General features: G+C 50.2%; 1 protein-coding gene across 3 annotated transcripts in view; it reads left to right on the top strand.

Moving 5' to 3' along the window:
- Positions 1 to 15,890, top strand: part of SEPTIN8 (septin 8) — a 31,558-nt gene that overhangs the window by 6,009 nt on the left and 9,659 nt on the right. For 2 of the 3 annotated variants that reach the window (XM_048960167.1, XM_048960168.1), the window contains exons 2-4: positions 7,749 to 7,863; positions 10,288 to 10,483; positions 11,141 to 11,327. In XM_048960167.1, the coding sequence (XP_048816124.1) occupies positions 7,749 to 7,863; positions 10,288 to 10,483; positions 11,141 to 11,327 (498 nt within the window). The remainder of the gene's footprint in view (positions 1 to 7,748; positions 7,864 to 10,287; positions 10,484 to 11,140; positions 11,328 to 15,890) is intronic. The other variant, XM_048960169.1, reaches the window with a different exon arrangement.

Raw genomic sequence — 15,890 nt, 5'->3', positions numbered from 1 at the left:
GGGTGAGCTCAGTGTTCTGCTGGCCTTGGTTGACTGAGCAGTTCCATTGCATTGGAAGGCTGAGCACATTGTGGGTGAATAACCTTGGGAAGGAGCGGGCTGGGGGGGTTGGTGTATGCTTGTTTGTCTGCCATGGGGTTCTTTGTAAACAGAGTGAAGGGAAAGCTGTGTTTGTGTTCTGGACTCTGCTTTCTTGGTTTTGAATAGCTCTTGGGGGATGGAATTCTCAGGCTGCTGAAAAGCTGAACTTTCTCATCCTTTAAGGTCATTTCGGAGGAAATGTCTCTCATTTTTGGTCCCACAGTCGTCACTGTTGTAACCGACTTTCCTCGTTCTCCAGGCTGTGTTCATGTTTGCAAAACATTGTGTGCATAATGCCCGGCAAATCCTGTTTTGCTTTGTTGTAAACTCCCATCCAGGACTTACGTGATAGGGACAAAACACGTGTTAATCCTCTCTCAGTTAAGAAAGACCTTGCAATTAATTAGTTAGACTTTTCAACAGTCTTAGGGAAATGATGAAACAACAGATTATGAGAAGGAAACATGTGGAATTTTGTTTTTAGCAGGAAAAGCTCTGAAGGAGGTTAGAGGCAGAAGCAGTCTGTTTGTTTGCAGAAAATTAAAACTGATGTTGCATTCACAGGTTGGGAATGTATCATCTTAGTGTGTGTTGTGTAAGGAAGATGAGAAGCGCTGCGCTCCCTTCAGACTCAGCTCTGGAAGTCAGCAGAGTGATGCTTTAGGCCCGTGCCAGCTCGTTTGGTTCTGTTAGATATGTGTGGGATTCTTATTTTACCTCTCAGAGCAAGGAAGGCTGTGAGGCTGTGCTGCAGCTCAGCTGTTGGCTGCTGCACTGAGCAGAAGGCAGTTGCCTGCCCAATGCTGTGCAGAGCTCGCCTGCTTCCCTGGGAGCTGCGGGGACACAGGGAGTGCTGTGAAGCACTGCTGTGCTTTGCTGTTGTTTTTTGTTTGTGGGAGAAGCATCACTTCAGGCAACGTAACCTTCAGCCCTGAAGGGGAGAAGCTCAGTTTTCTGTCTTTTGTCTCCATGATGCTGAGCAGCTTTCATTTCTGTTTGACACATCTTGGTGGTGACTCCATCACTGCTTCTCCTGCAAAGCTTTGCCTGCCTGGAGCGCAGCTGGGAGGAGTGTGAATAAAGACTGGAGTGTCTGGGAACATTCTTGGCATTCTTTGCAGAGCGGTTTAAAGGGGGGCTGGCAACTGTTGGTTGTGTTGTTGTTGTTTTTTTTTTCCCAGTGTGAGGTTTTCTTTGGGGGAGATTGCAGCGTGGGCTGGGAGCATGCAGTGGGAAGCCTGCAGCAGCTGGAGGTGTCTGGCTGCAATGCTGCATCCAGGGAGGGATGGCTCAGGTGTGATCCAGCATGCAGTGTGATGGAAAAGAGGTAGAAGTGAGGGCCGCTGGGGTTCTCCCAGCCATTGCTGGACTGCTGGGCATCACAGTGTTGCAATCAACAGCTCATAGGGCTGCCGTGCCACAGCAAGGAAAACACTTCTGCCTTCCCTGCAAAGACACAGCTCACGCTGTCTGAGCTGCATCCTGTCTGACCAGCAGAATGGATCAGTGAGAGGCAGCAAAGTGAAGCAGGCAGCTGTTCTAAGAGAAGCAGTAAATCGGCGTAAACCCCACGTTTAAAGTTCTCTCTCTGTATTTCTTTCCCCAGCCCTCCATGGCTTCTTACAAAGCAGTAAGGATCTGGAATTTTAAGCACATGCTTAAGATTAACTGAGAATGTTCAGGCTTGAGTATGTGCTTGCACTCGGCAAATCTGCTCGAGATTAGGTGGCATTTCTGTGCAAGGGCTTTAGCTGAAGTGATGCTGAGGTCTCCCACAATCAGCCCCAGTGGCAAGTGTGCTTCCTTCCATCCCCAGCACTGCAGGAGACCTACCTGAGCCCCCTGCCCAGACCCAGCGTCCTTGAGCTTGGCAAAAGGAACATTTTCTTCCTGAAAACTTGAGTCTGTCCTGCCTGAGTGTGTGCTGGCTGCTGGTCCCTTGCAGATGTCAAGTGGCTTTAGTTGGGAATGTCCAGAGATGAGGGAGAGCTTCAGAAAGCCTGATTTGTCATTTCTGTCAGCACTGATCCAGAAACTGGGCCACGTCCCAGGGAGTGCCTGCTGGGACAGAGCAGCTGAATTTGGCATCTGACGTTGTTTGCCCACAAGTCTCGAGGCAGGTGCTTAATGCTCCGTGACTCAGTTTCCTTGTGAAATGGGGATAGAGCAGCAGTGTCTGAGCAGGACCTTGCAGTGAGGTGTGTCTGGAGGAGGCCCCTCAGCATTCCATCTGGCCCTGCTGTGCAGTGCTGCTGGGTCCCGCAGCGCCCAGGTGCCAGCATGGCAGTGTGTGGGGCCAGCAGCCACGTGGGTTTGAAAAGCAGCCACGTCTCGCTCAGCCCTCCCTCAGCTTAGCTGTAACTGAGGCTCCCTGTGTCACAGCTGGATGATTTCCTGGTTCCATGCATTTCCACCGAGGAAACAAGGGAAGAGCATTTCATAAACCCCATTGGCATTTGTATTAAATCCCTGTGTTTCATGCCCGATTGTGGACTAGGAAGCAGGAAACAAAAGGCATTGTGCTGTGCCTACAGCGGCCCCAGCTGTGCTGGGTGCAGGGTGGGCTCCTGCAGCGCTGGCTGCTGCATCCCTGCTCTTCCTCTCCCTGATCCCATCGGGGAGCTGCAGTCTGTCTGCTAGCACTGCTTTCTCGTTGCATTTTGATTTGATTGTAAATTGCAGGGTGCCTGGCATGCTGCTCCATGACTCCCGTCTGCCCACAACTATTTCCAGTGCTGCAGAGCTGGCAGGTGGGGGGTAGGGATGTACCCTGACTGTGCCTGGGTAGGAGGGGAGCCGTGCTGCGGGGTCCTGCAGGATTTAAGTTCCAAACGTCAACTTGGCTGGAGGAGCTGATGAACCCAGAAGCCCCCAGAAGTGGGAATTGAAGCACTATGGAAAATAACGTGCAGAGATTGTTGCCTCTTATTGATAATTACGCACGTGTGTAAAATGTGAATGGAAAAAGCTCGAGGAGAGAGGAACGTGAAATCCTGTTGGCTCTGGGCTCCTGGGACATGAAACGTTCCCCCCCAATGGCTGTGGCTCTGCCTGCAGCCCAGAGAGCCACTCTCTGGCTGTCCCTGGGCTGGAGCTCATGGTGGCAGCCCATGTTGCTTACAGAAAGAAGAAGGGCCTTTGCTGCTTTGGAAGATGTCTTCCAAGATGCCTTGGAAGATGTCAGCTATTTATCTTTCCTGTGTTTATTTGCGCTTTGGAAAGGGACAAAGGCACCGTCGGCACAGGAAAGTGCTATGTTACCTCATCCGTCGCAGCTTGAAGGCTCTGCACTCTGCTCACAGTTTGGTTGAGAAGCAGCAGTGCAGTTTTTCTGGGGGTTTCACTCTTGGTTTTACAGAGCAGTTCACACATTGCCCATATGCTGCTGTGTCTGCTGCAATGAGGCAGCCAGCGTTGTCTGATGCAGAGAAATACAAGCGTGTGTCACTGAAGATCATTTCGTGTCAAGATCAATTGAGGAATGATACCACTCTATTTATTTATTTCATTTTTTAAGTAATTGGTGTCAGAATGGTCTTGTATGCTCCAGTCCTGGTCAGTTCATTCTGCTCCCAGCGTGACAGCAAGGAGGACAAGGGCAGTGCATGGAAGGCTGATCCCCTTGGGTTGCACAGGCAGAAGCCACTTCTCCTGGGAGCAGCCGTCGGACCATGTGATGATGCAGATTGAAACTGATGCAAATTGGGAGGTGAAGCAAGAAGAGACTGGAAGCAGGAAAGCCGTGATCAGTTTTTTTTCTATTTTTAAAGCATTGCAGGAGCGTTGGTTGTTGCTCCTTCTCCTCATGTTTCCTTAATCCTTGTTTCTTCTAATTGGCATGTGGGTACTGTAGTGACTCCTCATAGGGAGCCAGATTTAGAAACAGAGAACTCGGTCTGATTGTGTTTCTCCACTGCCTTTTCCATCTCCCTTGCAATAAGAGGGCAAATGACATCTTCCAAGGAAGTGGTTTGTGGCCAGCTGCCTTGTTCCTGCTGTGACACTGTGCTGCAGATGGGCTTAGGAAGCCAATGTGGGTTTGAAATGCTGCTTTCAGTTCCCTGGTGCAGCTGCAGGAGTGGGCCAGCGTGCTGTCATGCATCCTCCAGCAGGGCCAGGTGAGCCCAGTGCTGTACAGCAGGCTCCAAGTGCTGTGATTTGAGGTTTGCTTTTGGTTTCTGTGGTGCCTGGTGAAGCACGGCCACTGCCTGTCTGTCCAATGACTGTGATGTTGTTGGACCAGAGCTGGAGATCGATTCTCTCAGGGATGGCCACCGTTCCCATCATGGAAGTGCCCCCAGGTGCCATTTGTGTGTGTGTTGTCAGGATGGATGCAGGATGGAGCATCCATTGCAGGCTTAACATGTTCCAAGGACTTTGGATTTCAAAATGATCCAGCTCTGCTCTGACCTTCGCTGACTCCTTTGTTTCCCACCGAATTCCAGATTCAAAATAAAGCTCATTCCCTCTTCTCAGTGTTTCAAGCCCTTCCTGTCAGCTCGAGGCACAGGAGATCTTCAAAGAGTGCATTCCTCTAAAGGCTCTGCATAGAACCCCAGGAGCCGCCCCTGGTGGGATGCTGCTGAAGCAAGGTCAGGGCTGCTTTGACAATCCACGCTCAGAGCCATTGTGAGCCCTTAAGTACCATGGTGCAAAATGACCATGTGGGCCTCAGGGATGCTTGGCTGCCCCTCAGCTCTTGGCAGCCCGGGGAGGGGTCTGCCACCCAGTGAGCAGCAGTGCAGTGGTCTCTCCAGGCTGTGAATGTGGGTCTCACTGGGTGTTGTGAAGGGAGTGCTGCACCGTGGCACGGTGGGTGCTGCTCTCCACAGATGAGTGCACCAAATGCTGCAAAGGAGTTGGACTTCTCAGGGAAATTGCTTGCATTCGTAAGGCTGTCATCCTGTAGTTGATGGATTGGACAAGAAGAATAAAATGAAGAGAACCTTTGTTTACTATTATCATTACTGTTTTCCCCTGCTCTTACTGACTACATTGCAGCAGTTATTGCTGTGCCAACAGCAGGGCTGCCTGGGAGCTGGGATGGAGCTGAGCGTGCTGTGCACAGAGCCAATGGTTTCTGTGCTTTGGTATCGGCAGCGTTTTGGACCCCATCCAGGTTATTATCACTGCTTACAGAAGTAAAAGCAAACTGTGCACTTCAAGGTCACAGACAAAAATATGTCCCTGAAGTTTGGCTCTTTGGCTTGGGGATTTTGGGAGATGATGAGCAGTTTGGGGTAAGAGTATTTTTGTCCTGTAACCAGTGGCTGACCAGAGGAGGGCACAGCCCTGCACAGATGCAATCTTCTCTCTGTCTGAAGCACGACTGAGTTCTCAGTGTCTCCTCTCCTCACTGGAGCCTATTTTAAACCCAAGCAGCGGTGCTGCCTGTTGCCTGGAAACCTCCTCCGAGCCCAATTGTAGCCATCCGCAGCTCCATTTATTTCCTTTCCAAAGCACCATCCCAGGCTTCTGCTTTGTGCTTTTTGTTTGCTTGGCTTGTTTATTATCTAAACCAAGAAGGAACAAAACTCAGTGACTTTGTGGGAATGTTTTTTTTTGCTTGTCAGCACATTGTGGTGATGGCAGCTGGAGTTTGGCACCATGTAAGGGTGTCCAGGCAGAGCAGGGCTGGGAGCAGCCGGAGCTGGGAGGATGGGTGAGACCCAAAGGGACCCCCAGCTCTACCACCATTGGGTCTGGGGGTTCTTTTGCTGCTCTGTGACCGTCTCCTTGTAAGGGAAGAAATATCTCGGAGCCCTTTCTGCCCCCAGTTCCTGCAGCTGAGCATGGTCTGGTGTCTCTCCCACAAGCTGGGGGCTCACCATGCTGTCAGCACCCCTCCTGCAGAGCTGTTGGTTGGAGCTTTGTTGTCACTGCAAGCTGACAGATGAATGGAGGGAAGCACAACCTGGAGATTTCTGTGTCTATGGAGCCCTTTTTAATTCACTTAGCATTTGCCTAAGCGATTGGCCACCTTGGAGCCTTAATTGGCACAGCCTCTCCTGCAGGAAGGATTGAAACAATTGCTGTTTCTGCTTGGGTAGAGAGCACCATCAATCCCAGCGGGATGAAACAGCACTGATTGCAGGAGCCCAACTGCAGTCCTCTGTGGTTCTGCCCAGGGAGCGCCAGGGGAGCACTGTCCCTGGGTCACAGTGAGCTGGTGGCAATCCAGTGGGCAGCAGAGAGTTGGAAGGCGAGGTGTAGCCGCTGTTTCAGCTGTTTGCAAGCAGTCCTTGTGATATAAATGACGCATTCTGCAAAAGGGAGAATGTTGCTTTGTTCTCCCAAAGGCGGCACTGAAGGAGGCTTTGAGTCGAGATGCAGTTGAAAGGTTCATGGTTTACTGTTGGCTGTTTGTGTTGTTTGTTTTAAAGAAATCGTGTTGCAGAGCAGAGATGCACGAGGCTCATCGAGTCACTGCTTGAATCCAGTGTTCAGACTCTTCTCTGGGTGCTCTGCAGCATCCTGGACAAGGTGCTGGGGTGCTAAGGCTGAGGTGTGGGGGATGGATGCTTCTTCCATCCCCATCTTTCACTCAGTGCTGATGACTGAGAACAAACAGACCTATATACCAAAGAAACCAAGAGCAAATGAGTCATGCCCTGATGCGTGTATCTTTGCTTCTTTAGGGAAGGAGAAGAGCACTGTAGAGGCTGCAGATTGTGGCATGGTCACTGGGTTCGGGCACTGTTATTTAGTTGGGCAGAAGGTTGGCAATGTGATGAAATATTTCTGCTTATCTGAACTCTCCCATTAGCCATTAGGAACAGAAGGACCTTCTGTCAGCTCCTCTCTTCTGGACCTGCTCTGCCATTCTGTACAGCAGGTGCACAACCCACCCCCAGAGCCCCCCCACCCCGTGTCACTTGGGCTGGGTTTGCTGCATGGTGCCCAGCACAGTGCAGTGATGTTGAAAGCAGAACTGGTTTAGTTCTGTAGTGCTTTGCACGTGGGCCATCTGTGGCTTTGCTGCGGAGGAGTCTTGGACTCTGCCAGACGATCCGTGGACATTTATTGCCTTTGTTTCTAAGCAGCACTTCCGTACAGGTGACCAGCTCTGTCCTGCTCCGGGGGAGGGAGGAGACAGAAGGAAGAACAACGTGTGTATGGGGGAGGCAGGAACGGGAACTGCAGAGAAACAGTGGAAACTGCGTGGTCACAGATGGTAAAGCGAGAGGGTTCCTCATCCTGACTGGGCTGGAAGCGTGAGCAAACAAAATCACGCTGCTCATGACATAGCAAGGGAAACAGATCGAGTGCTTGGGGAGAACACAGAGCTTGTCTGCCTGGATTCAGTGCTGGAGGAGTTGAGAAAATAAAATGGAGGAGGAAAAATGAGGGCTAAAACGCACATAATGGGTTTTCCCTGGTTAACATCTCCCAGCTGCACGCAGTTGGAATTCATGTTAGAGGTTCCTTGCTTTGTAGCCTGTAAGTTAGTTCTGTCTGAGGCAGTTCCCCGTTAGGGCTGATGTCTGTCTGTCATTTTTCTGTTGGCTGTCAGAGGATTTGAGATGAGGCACAGCAGCGCAAGGTGTTGTGGCAGTGCTGGGCTCTGAGCAGCGGCTCTGCAGTGCCCCAGGAAGCAGCTCTTTGTTGGCTTTCTGACCTGCTGCTTCTCTGCAGCTCTGCTCACCTGTCTGTTTTCTCCCTCCCAGAATGAAGAGAAGAGGAACCTTTCCCTTGGGGGCCATGTTGGCTTTGACAGCCTCCCGGATCAGCTGGTCAGCAAGTCTGTCACGCAGGGCTTCAGCTTCAACATCCTCTGTGTGGGTGAGCACAGTCCTGCAAGCAGATGGGGGTGGAACGGGCGGTGATGGGGTTGGGACTGTGTTTCCCTATGAGTCCTGCTGGGAAACAGCCCCAGCTGTGACCTTGAGCACGTCAGAGATGCCTGGCTTTGAAAGAACAGCAGCCCATTTCCCACAAAAAGAGCAACCAAAAAACAACGTTCCATCCCTCCCTACAAGACAGCACCCAGCCTCCTCACCCTCCTGCTTGGGGTTGAGTGAATCAAATCTCAGAAATGTGATCATCTCTGAGCTGCAAAAGGGATGGGGGGAACAGTTTTTGTAGATGGTGAAGTGTGCATCTTGAGGACCGTGAGCAGCTGCAAGGGGTAGACTTCAAAATAACCTCATTATGCTCTTGTTTTTTTAGTTTTGGTATTTCTGTCATTTATTGGGTCATGCTGGCTAGAGTGCTAGAACTGAACTGCTTCCAATGATGAGAGCCTTCCTAGGAGCCCAGAGAGAGGGAGTAGAAGTAGTGGAAGTGATGGACTGCCTGCAGAGCAAGTAGGGCATGGAGGGCTGTTTCCTTGGAAATTTGTCTGTGCTCTCCTGGCCAATAGAGCTGTGTTTTGTGAATGAGGAGTTTAAATAGGGCCCCTTGTGGGTCAGTCTGGAAAAGATCAGTCTCATACATTTACCTGCAGCAGCACTTCAAAGCCCTTTCACAGAAAGCCATGAGACAAATAATCTGGACTGGAGCTGGGTTTGTCATGCATTCCAGGTATCCTTCTACAGCTGCTGGAAATGGGGCTTATGGATGGGAAACTTCAGAAACTTGGTTCTTTTTTCAACTCCTTGGCTGGTCTGGTATAAAGAATCATGGGGCAGTAGGGCAGCCTTGAAAGAAACAGAAATTACAAGGAGAAACTCCAGTAATCAGAAGTCATATGAGGTGAAACCAGCTGAGTTGCAGACACCATCTCTGGGCTGGGTTGCAACATCTCCTTGTGCAGCTGGAGCTCTTCTGAGCACAGCAGCGCCTCCTGCTCCACCAGACAGCTGTAGCTATCTGTACAGGTTATCTGTATGCATGGATTCTCATACCTGTGTTGTTATTTCCTCCAGTTCAGCTGATGTTGTCTGTTGCACGGGTGTCACCAAGCAGAGATGTGCTGTCTGTGACACATCTGTGCAGAACGGCACTGTGCTGGACAGCCTGCATGTACCAAGGCAGATCTCACTGAGCGCTTGTGAGGAGCTTCCTTTGTGCTCAAAATGAGGAAGAATTCCACCTGCTGCTCCCTGATGTGTTTCTTTAGCTAGCTTCCCACCAAAAAAGGCTGTTTTTCTGCCTGCGGCTTGCAGGCTGTGTGATAAAATCAGTGTGTACACGCGCCTCTGCCTTCTGGTTTGAATGTGCAGCAATGCTTTTCCCTGGGTGATCCAATCCACATTGTCTCTGAACTTTATCATCTGACAGGGCCCAGATTTCCCCTGGCAGAAAAGTGAGCAGGCAGCGGCACAGCCCCAGCACTGCCAGCTAAAGGCAGAGCTGTGCCTTCAGAGGGGAGAGCTGCAGAGCTGGTTTTGGTGCAGCTGCTGCGTGGATGGAGGGAAAAAAGATTACAGCTGAATGGGCTTTAGTCCTTTGACACACTAACTGTACACGTGGGACCCCAGCACCAGGGGTGTGCAAGAGGGACAGGCTGATGTAAGGCGTCCAGACCAAAGTTCAGCTGCACAGAGAAATCACAAAACTTCCATCTCAACTTTTTCTGCTGTGGAAGGAGATTTTTAGTCTGATAGCAAGTGGTCCTTGCAGATCTGTTTGCCTGTGTCTCTGCGCTGAAGTAGGCACCCTGATTTCCTTCCATATATCTCTCTAGATGGGACAAGTCCTCAAGAGACTCCAATGGTGAGACAGAGAAAGCAGTTAAAAAGCCTGCTGGGGTTAGAAATCCCACAGAAGGGAGTGAGAGGAAACCTCTGTCAGACTTACCTGCCCTTCTGCAGTACAGCAGGACCCATTGCTGTGCACTGAGTGCACTGTGTGTCCTGGGCTGCTGCTGTGTTTGGGATTGGCAACACCTGAGCCAGACCATTCTTGCCAATAGGAACAGCTGAGTTTTACTCCATCTCAGTTGAAGGCTCAAAAACATTGTACTAAAACTCTTCTTCTCGGCTTCTCTGGTACAGGTCCCAAGCAAAGTCAGCATTGATGAAGGGGGAAAAATGCATTCTATATTTGCTGAATTTGAAATATTCTATTTGCTGAACGTCCCTTGCTGGGAGGATGAGCTGCATGCTGGCGCAGGAAGCCTCCAAGGATGCTTTGTGACAATTATGTCTGGCCACAAACAATTTGTAGCAACCTTTCACGTTATAATTTAGTTCTGCTCTATAATTAATACCCTTTGAAGTGATAAATTCATGCTGTGGTGAACTGATGACTTCTCGTTCCTAGGTGAGACCGGCATTGGGAAATCCACACTAATGAACACACTCTTCAATACCACGTTTGAGACCGAAGAAGCCAGCCACTATGAGAACGCGGTTCGCCTGCGGCCACGGACCTACGACCTGCAGGAGAGCAACGTGCACCTGAAGCTGACCATCGTGGACGCGGTTGGGTTCGGGGATCAGATAAATAAAGACGAAAGGCAGGTCTCGTGCCATCTGCTTGGTGCTTGCAGGCTCCTCTCCGACGTTTTGACACAAACTGCCCATCATCCTGCTTGCTGTACTGCAGGGGTGGTGCCCACGTTTCTGTTAATGCAGAAGCTCCCTGCAGTGCCTCTGGTTTTGGGGGCTGGATGCAGGGGGAGCTGGGCAAGGAACCAAAAAGAGATGGGAGGGGTCACACGAGGTCTTTCCTGAGGAATGCGAGCAGTGAACAAGCTGTCCTCAGCACGGGGTTGGGAATTAGCTGCTCTGGCCGTGATTGGTGTCTCTGGGCCTGTCTCATTTAATTACATCTTGTTCAAGCCCCAGGTAGAGGCTTTCTGGGACTCCAAGGTCTCTCCTTGTCATCTGGCGTTGCTGCAGCCAGATGGCTCAGCCCTGCAATCTTTGCACTGTGATCTGTGGAGGTGGTTATCTTCCATGCTCCACTGTCATTAGGCTTTGCAGCGCAGCCTCGGGAGGTTCCAGAAACCTTTGGATTAAAAGGTCTGTGCATAAAGGCCACGCTTTTCCCTTGTAAGGATAAATTACTTCGGTCTTAATCAGTATCATGATATGTCTAGGAGAATTCCTTAAGCCTTCAAGCTGTGTGATTTTGATCTCCAGTCTTTGGGTTGCTAATGGTATGGTTTTAGTTACAGGCCGATAGTTGAGTACATTGATACGCAGTTTGAAAATTACTTGCAAGAGGAGCTGAAAATCCGCCGTTCTCTGTTCAACTATCATGACACGAGGATCCACGTCTGCCTGTACTTCATCACCCCCACTGGGCACTCCCTCAAGTCCTTGGACCTGGTGACAATGAAGAAGCTGGACAGCAAGGTAAAAGGTTGGAGACTGGTGTCCCCTTCTGGAAGGGGTGATACTTGTGCTAATATTGCCATGAGGAAGGCTCTGTGCCTTCTGTGTACCAGTGCTGGACACTTCTGCACCTTAGCTGAGCACTTTTTAGGGCTTGGGTAGAACTTGGTCTGCCTTGGTGGTTGATGAGGTCTTGTGCTGCTTTCCTGGAAAACAGCAGGTGACAAAAGAGCAAGCTGTGTGGGGCGTGGAGAGTTATCCAGATTTGTTCATTTTTATGACAGCCATCGACTGCATCTCTGTCAGCTCTTCTTTAAGAGCGCAGGTGAGGATCATTTGAGATCCTGCAGTTCCTGTGGCAGGGCCCCCTGTGCTACACTGGCCAGCAGGGAGAGGGACTGAGTGCAACCAAGTAGTGAACTTCCCAAGAGAGGGGCTGGTGCAGAGGAGGCGAGGGCTGAAGAGAAGCGCTGTCTGTGCCCAGTGGTGTGCATGAGCTGCACTGCTGGCAGAGCTGGGCAGTCTGCATAAGCGTTCACAGTGCCTTATGACAGTGTAAATATGATAAGAAACTCACAGGATCATAGGAAATCTAGAAGTGGGTCACGAGAGAGTCTGACTGGGGGCTGTTTGTTTGCACACGAGCAGTTGCTGCCTTAGGGAACAGTGGGTTAACCAGCCAACCAGTGATATTCTTGCAGCTCAGAGGAATTTTCTGGCACACTTTTGATAGTTCTAACTGGCTTCTAGGGAGCTGCAGGGACGCTTCAAGGGTCACTAATGACAGCAGCATCTCTTCCTATCTTTGCAATAATTTCCTGCCTTTAAGAGCAGTCATTAAGCAGCAAGGTGGCCCCTCTCAGATGGCAGATGCTAATCCACTTATGCAGAGGGCAAATGAGGCAACTGGGACCCTGCAGTAACCTGGGGTTGCCCTGAATTGTATGAAGGGAACATGCTCTTCTCTGGCTGTTGATCACATGCAGCGCTATTGGACTTTCCTGGTGGGCACAGCTCCCTTGGCAGTCCCTGCTGCTCGTCCTCACCACCCGGGGCAGCTGCCCTACTTTTCCTTGGCCCTGCTCCACAGTAGGCACTGGCTTCCCATTACAGTGGCCTGCTGGTAACCATGGGGGCTGCTACACTGACTTCATCAAGAATCTGAAAACTTTCCCTTAATAAACTCTGTCTCTTGGTGTTGTGCCAGCATGACATGTTACCAGAAATATGTTTGGAAGAAAGCAGTTGCACAATTCCCCTTGGTGCTGGTGGTCCCACAAAGCCTTTTTCTGCCTTTGGTTCTGCATTCCCTCCTTTTCACATCTCCCTGTGGCTGCTTTTAATGTGGTCCTTGCATAGTACCAAAATAAATCCTTTGTGCTTGTGCAAAGATGGGAACTTTGTGTGCACACAAGCTTTTTATATTCCTAAAGTTCCACTTCAGTGGTCATCTCTGAAGTCACGTTATCCATTTGCTCTCATCTCCCTGCTTACCATGGTAAGAATGTCTTGAATTTCATGGCATGTTGGCCTTGCACAGGTGCATACAAAATAACGATAAGCAAATAGAGACCACTGGTCTTTTGTGCATGTCAGGGCTGTGTGTTGCATTAATCCATCGGTGTCATCCCGGGGCTTTGAGATGCGTTGCAGACATTCCCTAAAATACTGACAGTGCTGTGTCCCTTGCCAGTGCACCTGAACTGTTTGCTCTTAGAGGCCAGCACATGTGCAGGGTGGAGCTGGGTGTAAGCAAACCCCAGACAGCTTTGTTTCTGCTCCGGAGCAGTAACAGCAGTGCTTTCTGTGTTGGAGCAGAGAGGCGAGGCACGCTGACTCACATCCATAGTGGTGTGAGCAACCTGAACCTGCTTTCTTGGGGAGCTTTGCGTGGCTGTGGCCTTTGTTTTACAGTGGAAGAGTGGGGCACACAGAGGCAAAAGGTACAGCAGAGGCTTTGCAGCATGGTGTGCTGGCTCACCTTTTGAGACTGGTTTAACAACGATTGCACAGGACCCTGTTTCAGTTACACCTTTGCTCTAGCACGCCAGTGGCATGGCAGCAGGTGTTGGGCAAGCTGCTGAATCTGTCATGATTTCAGTAATGCATCTTGCTTCGAGCTTACAAAATCCCTTCTGGGCAAAGCTGTTCTGTAAACAGAATCTTCCATTGTACTGTAATACAATATTCGATTGGCTGAGCTCATGGCCAGCTGTTGTCTGCGGTATTGAATTACAAGAGAACTGGAAGTATCTTCAGCATGGTTTGAGGTAGATGGAGCTGGCTGGTTGCTCCATAGGAAGCAGGTACACCCTGGCAAGGGTGGGCTTCCCTATGTATTTCCCAATTACAGCCCTACCCTGAAAAGCGATGGCATAACAGTGTGCTGCCCTGGGCACCCCTCAGCTGCCTGTTTGCTATCCCTGGATGGTTTCCATTTCTGTGTGTTGTTATGAGCTGTGGCTAATTGCCCTTCGTGAGCTGACATGTCCTGGGTGGTTCACCAGCCAGCAATGATGCTCCAGGCCACTTTGTGCATCTACTGCTTGGTTTCCAAGGCAGGATTTCACTGTTGGTTTAGTTGGGACTTGCGTTTGGGAACACTTTGGAGATGGAGGGGGGGGAACCCAATTGTATTTTGTATTTCACAGAGTAAAAATGCATATGGTCATACTATATTAGGGAAAAAATATTTTCTCTCATCGTTCTTATTTGGTTGCATTCTTGAAAGTTTTATTTTTGGAGATGAGGAACGGCTCTGTGGTCAGAGAGATGTGAGAAGGAGGTGATGTGTGCCTGTGAGGTCGCTTTCTCATCTGAAACACGCTTCCTCTGCTCAAAGATTCCATCTGCAGCAAAGACTGTGAGCACCTGCACTCGTTTTCATGCAGCTTCTGCATGCCTGTCTGATTCAGCTGGCTGACATTCCAATAATTAACTTATTGATTTTGATATTAGATTTTTAAATGGAGGATAGCATCCTTCCACCAGGAGATATGAGGACGTTGCTCTGGGGTTTTGCCTGCAACCCACGGTGATCCAGCTTGTGGCTCCCTAGATGTGCATGAAATCAAAACCCAGTAATTTTGTGCTTACATATAAAATTAATGAACTTGTGAGGGAAGAAGAGGGAAGGAGAGAAACACTCCAGTGCCCTGGAAGTCTCAGCAACCCTGGGAAGGTGGACTTGAGCTGGAAGGAGGTGGTGCAGTCAGTGTGGCTGTAGTCCTGGTATGTTCCTGCTGGTTCCCTTCTTACTGAAGGGCAGCTGCACATATTTGTGTCAGGAAGAGATGGAATAATCCAGGACAAATGTAGCTGAAAAAAATCAGAGCCTACTGAGGTTCTTTTGCTGTTAATTAATTGTTGGCATTTGCGTTGGTGTTGGCTATTGATTACTGAAAATGCAGCAGCTTGCAGAGCCCTTTTGGGTTTTGAACACAGTGATGGACTTCCCTTTTTGGAGCTTGGTTAGAAGGGACTTGATCCATCCTCGGGTTACAGCTTTTCTGAGTTGTGCCTGCTGCTGGGAAGGACACACCGAGCTGCAAGCAGGGCTGAGCTGGTGCCTTGTGGGAGGAGAGGGGGCAATGAGTTAGGCCAGCTGAGAACAGACTAAAATCGCCTGTGGTGCTCATTTATCAGCGTGCCAGGCTGCAAACACTGCAGAGCACAAAGCCCTGCGTGTGGCCGTGTCTTTCTGCTCCTGCATGGGAGCTGATGAGCCCCAAGCCGAGCCTGCTGTGTGGGATGTGGTAGCAGGTCAGTGAGGCACCAGCTGTGGGCATGGCCCCTTCACCTTTGTAATGGGGACATCTTCCTGCTGAGGAGCGGAGTGGGGCCAGCAGACCTGGTTCTCTGTGCTTTTCAGGTCTTTGGTAAATGAGGCCAGAGCAGTAGCTGGGGAGAAAGTAAGGATTTCATCTTCTTGTGCCCTGTTCCCAGGCAGGTATCTGAACTGTTAACACAGCTGCTGACTCCAGGGCATCCTGAAACTGTGCCCAAAGGAGAATGTGGGCCTCCTCCTGTCCAGCTGCAGGCGTGATGTGGGCAGGAAATAGTTTGGGGGCAGCCAGCAAGTTAAGGAGATTTTCTTTTGGAACAAGGAAAAACGTTTATATTTAGAGAGAGCTAAACCAGAGCGGGGAGGAAGGATGTAAGGAAAAGCACTGAGCTACAGACAGAACTGAAGCTTTAAAGCAAGGCCATTGATTTTAGTGGGCACTCACTGGAGAACAGATGGCTGCTGTGGATTTCTGCAGGACAAAGAGCATTGGCTGTGGGGAAACGTTAAATGGCAAATCTCTCTTCTCATTTCATTTCTCTGCGTTCCTGAGTTGTGCTGCTCTGAGTCTGGCTGCTATTCAGGCAGGCTCGTGGTGATATTCAGGCTGGGTTTGCAGTGCTGTGTGTGGCTCCTGTGGGCTCAGCAGTGCTCTGATAGCAGCCCTGTGAGTGCTCCTGCCGCTGCTGGAAAGCGACTGTGGACTTCTTGCTCTTTCTGCTTAAGCACAGGAAGGTTTCACACCGTCTTGCTGCAGCATTTCATCTTTGCACTTGTCTTCCAAAGCAGCTGTTCAGCAC

Source organism: Lagopus muta, chromosome 14, assembly GCF_023343835.1.
Source record: "Lagopus muta isolate bLagMut1 chromosome 14, bLagMut1 primary, whole genome shotgun sequence".
NCBI lineage: Eukaryota > Metazoa > Chordata > Aves > Galliformes > Phasianidae > Lagopus > Lagopus muta.
Note: the sequence above shows the minus strand (reverse complement) of the source record. Positions and strands in the feature narration are given on the sequence as shown.